Genomic DNA, 9382 nt, shown 5'->3' with positions numbered 1-9382 from the left:
TTAGGTTGGAGATGAGAAAGAATTTCTTTCTGGAGAGGGTGATCAGGCATTGGAATGGGCTGCCCAGGGAAGGAGTGGATTCTCCGTGTCTGGAGATATTTCCAAAGAGCCTGGATGTGGCACTGAGTGCCATGGGCTGGGAACCACGGGGGGAGTGGATCAAGGGTTGGACTTGATGATCTCTGAGGTCCCTTCCAACCCAGCCCATTCCATGATTCCATGATTCTAACCTCCTCAGCCCTGCGGTGGGAGGAGGGCGCCCGCCCCGCCCAGGCCCTTTGCGCTGCCGGGCCGCGGGGAAGGAGCGTGGGGCAGCCCGGGCGGGACCCGAGGGGCTCTGAGGGGAACCGAACCCTCCGGATCGGGACCCGCTGCCGGGCTGCGGAATTGGATCATCTCTATCGTTCCGAGGGAAGAGAAGGGCTCGGGGAGGGAGGGACGCTCTGCCCGTCCCCTCGGTGGTAGAAGACGTCATCGCGGTGCGACGGCGGCTGTGGTGTGGCGGCGGGCGGGAGGCCGGGGGTGCGGTTCGGCTCGGTACCGCTCGGTACCGCGGGGGAGGGCCAAGGTGGTCGCTGGTTGACGCGAGGCGGGGGTGCTGGGCCCTGGCGGGGCGGGTGCTGCTGAGGGTGACCAAAAGGCGGGTTCCCCCCTCAGCCGGGTTCCCCCCTCAGGCCTCACCACCTGCCGGGTTCTCCCCTGTCAGGGCGGCGTTTCTGAGGCGGAGTCTGCTTAGAGTTTGAGAGAGGGGTTTTTTAAAGGATTTTTTTTTTCTCATTAACGGGTTTTCTCCTTCCAGAGCGCTCCTGTTGAGGTTGCTTCCGTGAAGACATGACCGCGCAGGTAATTAAAGCCACATCGTTAATGAAGCTGAGCACTCAGCTTGTCGGGTGTTTTTAGGCGTCTCGTACGTAATATGAATTATTTTTTTCTTTCTAGTACGGCATTCTCTTCAAGCAAGAGCAAGGTGAGGAAACACCTAGCATGAATAAAGTAATGTTGGGCTTTTTGGATGGTGTGAGATTAGTGGCAGCACATCTCGTTGTCATTACCTGGATTGCTTTAATGTTAAGTATAAACCTCAATAACTCAAAAATAGGAATGTTGTCTTTTCAGCAGTGAGCCTGGTGTATAAAAGGCATGATGTGTGGCAAGGCCCTGAGAGGCCTGAAGAGGAGGGGGTCTGTTGCCAGCATTGCAGTTGGCAGCTGTAGCATTACCAAAGCTGACAGCAGTCTGGCATCAAAGGAAACCACTTAATTCTTAATTCCTGTGCTTGAATTCTCTTTCAGCTCACGACGATGCCATCTGGTCAGTTGCCTGGGGAAAAAATAAAAAAGATGGTTCAGAAACAGTGATCTCTGGTTCTCTGGATGATCTGGTGAAGGTCTGGAAGTGGTGAGTGAAGCTGCTTCGTGTTGAAAACATGGAAACATTCAGTGTGGAGATGGAGCAGTGCTGCATTTCCAGAGGCTGCAGTGGTGTTAGAGGTGACATCAGGGGAGGGGGAGCCTGGCACGTGGAGCCTTTCTCTTCAGCAAGCTCTCTTCCCTTGGGCATGCTTCCTTTGGGAGGGGTTGCATTCTGATGTGCTTTCATTTTCCAAGGACAAGGACCCTTTTGGGAATGCAGGTGGAATTTTATGTGTTTCTTTTGCATGAATTTCCCATGGGAGTTCCTAGAGAGGCTGGTGCTGGTTCTCTTCTCCCAGTTAACCAGCCATAGGATGAGAGGAAATGGGTTTAAGGTGTGCCAGGGGAGGTTTGGGGTGGATATTATAGAATCATAGAATGGGCTGGGTTGGAAGGGAGCTCAGAGATCATCAAGTCCAACCCTTGATCCACTCTCCCCGTGGTTCCCAGCCCATGGCACTCAGTGCCACATCCAGGCTCTTTGGAAATATCTCCAGACACGGAGAATCCACTACTTCCCTGGGCAGCCCATTCCAATGCCTGATCACCCTCTCCAGAAAGAAATTCTTTCTCATCTCCAACCTAAACCTCCCCTGGCACAACTGAGACCCTGCCCTCTTGTCTTGCTGAGAGTTGCCTGGGGAAAAGAGCCCAACCCCCCCCTGGCTCCAACCTCCTTTCAGGGAGTTGGAGAGAGTGATGAGGTCTCCCCTGAGCCTCCTCTTCTCCAGCCTCAACACCCCCAGCTCCCTCAGCCCTTCCTCACAGGAATTCTGCTGGATCCCTTCACAGCCTCCTTGCTCTTCTCTGGACCTGCTCCAGCACCTCAATCTCCTTCCTGAGCTGAGGGGCCCAGAACTGGACACAGGACTCAAGCTGTGGCCTCCCCAGAGCTGAGCACAGGGGCAGAATCCCTTCCCTGGACCTGCTGGCCACGCTGTTCCTGAGCCAGGCCAGGATGCCATTGGCCTTCTTGGCCACCTGGGCACACTGCTGGCTCCTCTTCAGCTTCCTGGCAATCCAGACTCCCAGGTCCCTTTCTGCTCTTTATTGAAAGAGTGGTGAGGATTTGGGGGGGGCTGCCCAGGGAGCTGGTGGAGTCACCACCCCTGGAGGTGCTCAGACAATGGGGAGATGGGGTGCTGCAGGAGATGGCTCAGTGGCTGTGGGAGCTGGATGATCCTGAAGGTCTTTCTCTGATTCCAGGTGTTCTGCCAGAGAACATTCCCCATGGATTTGTAAACCAGGGAGTTGGGACTGGAACTGTGTTAGGAGGGTGCTGTGTGCTTTGAAGGGAATGATGTGGGTTGTGTGGGAGATGAAGCTCCTGCTTTGCAGAAAGAGGGTGGACAATTGCTTTGCCAATTCTTTCCTTGAAGTGCAGAGATCAAGCTAAATAACCAGGGAGTTTGTGCAGAGTGGGGGAAGCTTTGGTTCCCCTTTTCTTCACCAAAAAATGGAGAAACCTGGGTTGCCTTCTTGGTTGCTTTGTTGCGTCTGAGGCTGGGAAGGGCTCGAGCACCCCGAGCCGTTCCCAGCAAAGCTTCTCTCTCCTTTGAACGGAAGGAATGATGAAAAGCTGGACCTGCAGTGGACTTTGGAGGGCCACCAGCTGGGGGTGGTGTCCGTGGATATCAGCCACACAGGCTGCACTGCAGCCTCCAGCTCCCTGGATGCCCACATCCGCCTCTGGGATTTAGAGACTGGGAAGCAGATCAAGTCAATTGATGCTGGCCCTGGTAAGGTCTCAGGGAGAAGCTCTCTCTCCCTCTTTCTCTCTCTCTCTGCCTAAGAAGCCTCCTTTACTTTCCTGGGGATAATGAGGGGGTGTGAGGGTGACTCATTTGGGTTTTGGTGGGGATTTATGAACTCAACGTAGAGCAGTGGCAGTTTTGCAGCTGGGGTTTTTTTCAGACAGATGCATTTAGGTGTCCTTTTTGCTAGATGCATAAAGCAGAAGGGAAATCAAGCTTGGTCTTGCAGGTGTATTGGTAAAAGGGTGTTGTAAAGGAAGCATTCAAATGCCTGTTCCTATTGGTGTGCAAAGCAAGGCTGAGTTTTCCCTGAATTTGAGCCATGGATGTGATGGTTCTTTATGCAGTGCCTCCCATCCTGAGTGAGGCAGCCAGAGCACAGCAGAGCTGGTGTCTGGGTGAGTTGGGATTCAGCACCTGAGATCTTACTGTAAATATTTCACTGGTCCCCTGGCAATCCCTAATTTAAGAAGAATCTTGCAATGTTTTAGGGAAAGGAAAAAAACCCTGGGAATTACATTGTGCCAGAGAAATCCTGCATGCTGCTAGGAGGTGGGGCTTTCAGCTCCACTGCAAGGAGTGCTGCTCTGTGTTCCCTGTCGTGTGTCTGCATTTCTCCTGCATCTTCTGTGCTTTCCTAGATATTAGTGCTGTTTTCTTTTACTGGAGTAGTATCTTTTGGTACCAGGAGAAAAGTGAGGATTTAGACTAATTTGTGCAGGCTGAAGTTCTGACTTCTGTTCTCTAGCAAGCTCGGGGTCTTACAGGAGACTGTAATCTTTCACTGAGCAGAAATAAATGGCTCCAAATGCCTTGCTCCATTGCTTATACAGAAGGAAGTTAACTCCCATCAGCTTGCACACCTTATTCTTAAGACTGTGTTTGGAGTATGCCAGATAGTGAGAGGCTTAAATGTCTAAAGGGATGCACAGAGACTTGGTTAAGAGCCACACACAGGATTCAGCTAACTGATTTTTGATTTTTAATGCAGTTGATGCTTGGTCCCTGGCTTTTTCACCTGATTCCCAGTACCTTGCAACAGGAAGTCATGTGGGAAAAGTAAATATTTTTGGTGTTGAAACTGGAAAGAAAGAATATTCTCTGGACACCAGAGGGAAGTTCATCCTTAGCATTGCATATGTAAGAAGCACAATTGATAATTTCTTCTGTGAAACTGCTATAGCTGTGATGTGTTGTAAGCCAGATATGTTGTTGCCATCTCTCAGTTTATCTTATCCTAAATGACAGTCATGTACTCATAGTCCCAGATACAATATATGGAAAATATCAGCTGGATCTTGCTGGAAGTCAGCTGGAATCCTGGGGAGTTGTGGAGCCCAGCTCTCTGGCACAGACCATATTTGTGACAAGTTGCTAAGAGAATGTCAGGGAGGTAAATACCATGTGTTCAGCCAGTTATTAACTGCAGACTTTTGGTGTTTTTATTACAGAGTCCAGATGGGAAATACTTAGCCAGTGGAGCAATAGATGGCATTATCAATATTTTTGATATTGCAACTGGAAAACTTCTGCATACGCTAGAAGGTAATGGGTTCTGTGTTCCAAACACCCAAGCTCTGGCTTCATTCCTCAACAAAAATGAAGTATATAATGCAAGTCAGGGTAAGATGCAACAGCTGTGGCATAACTGAGTTGATGTCTCTGTCCTTCAGGCAGCATTTTAGTTGCTCAGTGTGCTGTGACTGAAGCCACTTAAAATCCTGGCATCCAACTGTAATTTCAAGCTGGCATCACAGATGCCTCTCTCTGAAGATACAGTCATCAGTGTTTCACTAAATTCCTTAATTGCAAACCCCTGAAGTACAGTGCAGCACAAGGGAATGAAGCTAAGCTCTCTGGGTGTGCTGCCATGCAGATGATTTTTCTTTTTCCTATGATATCAGTTTTATTCTTGCTGTAGAAAATAACCCAACATTTTATGCTGTAGATGATCCACATTGTCCTGACAGATCAATGGACTTTTTAATGCTCATGCAGGTTCTTCAGACTTGCATAGTTAATTAAAAAAACCCCAACCACTTTGTAAAATATGAAATCCTATTAGAAAATATGACATAATTTCTCCTGAAGATCCACAGCTGAACAAATGAGATGCTTTGTGTTGCAGTGGACATGCCTCATTATTTAAAGGTCAGAATTTCTGTCACTTTCCATTTTGTTGTGTGAGGAAGCAGAGAGAGAGAGAGAGAGACACCTCAGAGGTGGCATTCTTTTACCAGAGAAATGCAGAGCTGGTGGGATTTCTGCCTTGGTGAGAGGAATAACTCCCTCCTCACTTTGACTTTCAGGTCATGCCATGCCTATTCGTTCACTGACATTCTCTCCAGACTCTCAGTTACTTGTGACTGCTTCAGATGATGGCTACATCAAAATCTATGATGTGTAAGTTGTTTCCCAGACATCCTACCAGGAAAAACAACTACTTAGAGGGGCTGATATTGAGCCTTCTACTCTCTAGAATTCCCTTCAGCTTTGGGTGACTTTTTAATGTAAGAAATAATTTTTAAGCTGTATCATTTTTCTAAAAAGTGCCTCGGTGGATGACAGCCCTGACTTGAAAACAAATTGCTTTCCTCATACTTCTTCCTGTAGGCAACAGGCTCATTGGTTTTTATATCTGTCCTGTGTGCTTGTGTTTATACACATGTTCTGTAGCCAAGAAGTTCTTATTTCTGACCCATTTTTATTGCACTGTGCCAAAGCCTGAAGAGGAAGAGGCACTGCAGGGGTGATCTTCACTCCTCTTCACCTGCATTACTTTGCCTGTTCATTGTGAGACTGTTTTGTCCACCAGTGCACATCTTCTTAAGGACTTCTTTCTAGGCTAACCACGTGAAAGGGATAAACAGAACCTGCTGCAACACCAGTTCAGCATGAATCCACAAGTCATCTTCTGTCACCTTGCACTGAACCATTCTGACTGCACTAGCTTGAGCCTTGTTGCTTTTTCCCTGGAATTCACAAACCAAATGTTAAAATTCTGTTCTTTCCACAGGCAACATGCAAACTTGGCTGGCACATTAAGTGGGCATGGATCCTGGGTACTGAATGTAGCATTTTGTCCTGATGACACACATTTTGTTTCCAGGTATTGAGGATTTTTAACTTATGCTTACCAGAAAAAAAAAAACCCAAACAGTTCTCAAGGGAGGTGGTTCATAAGAAGTCAGTGTGTACAAATTGCAGTGGGATCTGTCATGGAATAAAATGCATTACAACCAGAGATTTGCAAGAACCAACCTGTGGTGTGATGCCAGCTGCAGTGAGTGCTGTTTTATAGTGTAAATCATCCCCCTGCAGGGCAGCTCCCTACAGCTGAACACCTGAACCTGAGCAGGGCACTTTCATAGAATCATACAGAAATAGTTTGGGTTGCAAAGGACCTGAAAGATCATTTAATGCCACCCCCTCTGCTTGGGCAGGCACACCTGCTAGGCCAGGCTGCTTCATCCCCATCCAACCTGGCCTTGAACACTTGAAAATGAATTAAAGTAGAACTTGATGTAGGAGTATATTGATCTTTAGTGTTACCTCTACAGTGTTAGCTCTTAGAACAGCTCAGGCAGTTGGTGACCTGGTGTAACAGGAGTCTTCTTCTCCAAATAACTTTATTTTAAAGGATTTTCTGGCTGAAAGAGGAGTCCTCATTTTCACAGTGCAAATGCTGGGATAGTAAATGTATTTTAAAGGTAACTGGAGGCTGGGGGAAGATGCACTCCTTGCTTTATTGCTGTATTTGATGAGTGAAAACAGGTTTCTTATGTCTGCCCTCTGAGATCTTTCAAGGTTTGTGCTAAGCTGCAATTAATTTATTGATTTAGACACTGACCAATACTATTTTTCTTCCAGTTCATCTGATAAAAGTGTAAAAGTTTGGGATGCTGGAACCAGAACCTGTGTTCACACCTTCTTGGACCACCAAGACCAGGTTTGCCTGTTGCTGCTTTAGCAGGGTGACAGAGTTCACAGTGTTCACCTGGGTGCTCTTTATGCTCATTTCTGCTTCAGCCTGGTGCTGCAGCTTTGGGGCTGGGCTTGTATCTGGCACTGAATATTGACCTAGCATGTGCTCCAAGCACAGAGGTTGAACTCTTCCAGGTAATCACATTTTTCAGGTCCAACCAAAGCCAAAAGGATTTTTATCAAACTGTATTTTTTACCTTTGTCTCTGCTCTTCATTATTTCTGTGCTTTAGATGCCATGTACATGTGTAAAAGGGGAAAAATACTTGCTTGAAAGCACCCTTGAAGCATGACACTTCTTCCTCAAATGCAGTATTATGGCTTTTTAATATTTTTTTTCTGAGTTGATAGCTACCCCTGAGGGAAGAGGAATTACCTACCAAGTTACTTTATTCCCAAATGCTAGGTGTTAAATAGAATAATTTCATGCCATTTTTAATGGATCAAAGAGGAAGAATTAACAAAGGAAATTCAGATTTTATCAGGCTGTTTCTTGCATAGCAGTTTTTGCTGCTGGCTCTCTTTTCAGTTATTTTTAGCTATGGAGGGTTTAGTATAGAAATACTGAGCAGAACTGGATTTCTGGTTTGTTTTAGCTGTTGTCTGTGATCTGGTTTGTTGAAGGCAGAGGGGTATCAGCTCTTGGGAAAGCTGTTTGTTAGATGCAAAATGGTGTAGAAGATTCCCCAGACCATGCTGGTGTCTGCAGTCATTTTGCAATCCCACAGTCAGTTACTGGGCAGCCTTCATTTTTCTGATGTCATCCTGATAATGCAGAGGGGGAGCTCCTTTCCTTTCCTTTTTCCTTTCCTTTCCTTTTTCCTTTCCTTTCCTTTCCTTTTTCCTTTCCTTTCCTTTCCTTTCCTTTTTCCTTTCCTTTCCTTTCCTTTCCCTTTCCTTTCCTTTCCTTTCCTTTCCTTTCCTTTCCTTTCCTTTCCTTTCCTTTCCTTTCCTTTCCTTTCCTTTCCTTTCCTTCCTTCCCTTTCCTTTCCTTTCCTTTCCTTTCCTTTCCCTTTCCTTTCCTTTCCTTTCCTTTCCTTTCCTTTCCTTTCCTTTCCTTTCCTTTCCTTTCCTTTCCTTTCCTTCCTTTCCTTTCCTTTCCTTTCCTTTCCTTTCCTTTCCTTTCCTTTCCTTTCCTTTCCTTTCCTTTCCTTTCCTTTCCTTTCCTTTCCCTTTTCCTTTCCTTTCTCCTTTTCCTTTCCTTTCTCCTTCCCTTTCCCTTTTCTCCTCCCTTTCCCTTTCCCTTTCTCCTTCCCTTTCTCCTTCCCTTTCCCTTTCTCCTTCCCTTTCCCTTTCTTCCCTTCCCTTTCCCTTTCTCCTCCCTTTCCCTTCCCTTCCCTTTCTCCTTCCATTTTTTTTTCCCTTTCGTTTCCCTTTCTTTTCCCTTTTTTTCCCTTCCCCTTTCCCTTTCCCTTTCCCTTCCCTTTCCCTTTCCCTTTCCCTTCCCTCTGTCTCAAGGTTAAGGCAGAGGACTGAACCAGATCTCTAATTCTGCACTGCTCATTAAATGGCTTTCTTAATTAAAACCAGGATAAACTGAGTCATTTTTCAGTCTGTCATGATGTGTCACAGCATGCATGAAAAATCCTTCTCTCCTGCTTTCCTTGAAAGCACTGTAAAGCACTTTTCAGGAAGGAAGGTAGGATGGAGGGGAAGTGTGAGGTTATGCAAACCAGGACAAGTGTTTTCCAGCCTTTCCCAAGTCCCTCCAGGTTGAGTGTCCCGTTGTGGGGAGGAGTGGAATGCAGGAACTCATCACGCTGCTAGATGGCAGTGTCCTCGGGTTCATCAGCCTCATCTGCTGGTCAAGCAGGAGCCACAATCGGGCCTGGCTCCCATCAGGGGATCTGAAATAACCCTCTGCTGCTTGGTGCAGGCAGGAACCTCACAGCTCTCAAGGCATTTTTCTAATGCTAACCTTGTGTGTGTTCTGATTGCAGGTTTGGGGAGTGAAATACAATGGAAGTGGGTCCAAAATTGTATCAGTTGGAGATGACCAAGAAATTCATATTTATGACTGTCCAGTTTAAACGTTGTGACTCAGGTCTTTTGGTTTAACTCTTGCAGCAGTTGGTAGGACCACTAATGTCCTATGTAATTTTTTAATACAATAAAAGCATTTTAATAATGCTGATCTGCAAAGTCAGGTGTGTTATTATGCAACATTGGTTTTGTTGAGCATGAGAGAAAGCTTTACATTTTTTTAAAATAAAAGCTGTAGGCATCTAAGATA

General features: G+C 46.5%; 1 protein-coding gene across 4 annotated transcripts; it reads left to right on the top strand.

The window, feature by feature from the left end:
- Window positions 1-263: 263 nt before the first annotated feature.
- WDR61 (WD repeat domain 61) lies at window positions 264-9279 on the top strand. 4 transcript variants are annotated; one of them, XM_030457016.1, is made up of 11 exons: window positions 264-479; window positions 800-843; window positions 940-967; window positions 1293-1398; window positions 2979-3151; window positions 4158-4306; window positions 4618-4711; window positions 5476-5569; window positions 6183-6275; window positions 7037-7115; window positions 9090-9279. In XM_030457016.1, the coding sequence occupies exons 2-11, from the start codon at window positions 832-834 to the stop codon at window positions 9177-9179; spliced, it is 918 nt and encodes a 305-aa protein (XP_030312876.1). In that variant the 5' UTR covers window positions 264-479; window positions 800-831; the 3' UTR covers window positions 9180-9279. The 4 variants fall into 4 exon arrangements, with proteins under 4 accessions (XP_030312876.1, XP_030312875.1, XP_030312877.1 ...); XM_030457015.1 differs by lacking the exon at window positions 264-479 and adding an exon at window positions 494-568; XM_030457017.1 differs by lacking the exon at window positions 264-479 and adding an exon at window positions 502-522.
- Window positions 9280-9382: the final 103 nt, after the last annotated feature.

Source organism: Calypte anna, chromosome 10 (assembly GCF_003957555.1).
Source record: "Calypte anna isolate BGI_N300 chromosome 10, bCalAnn1_v1.p, whole genome shotgun sequence".
Taxonomy (NCBI): Eukaryota; Metazoa; Chordata; class Aves; order Apodiformes; family Trochilidae; genus Calypte; species Calypte anna.
The sequence above is the reverse complement of the archived record's forward strand: the minus strand, read 5'-3'. Positions and strand labels throughout refer to the sequence as shown.

Excerpts from the sequence above, each read along its gene's own strand:
- WDR61 (XM_030457016.1), top strand. Across the intron at positions 4,307-4,617 it reads TCATCCTTAGCATTGCATAT|AGTCCAGATGGGAAATACTT; the intron begins GTAAGAAGCACA and ends TTTTTATTACAG. Across the intron at positions 7,116-9,089 it reads TCTTGGACCACCAAGACCAG|GTTTGGGGAGTGAAATACAA; the intron begins GTTTGCCTGTTG and ends TTCTGATTGCAG.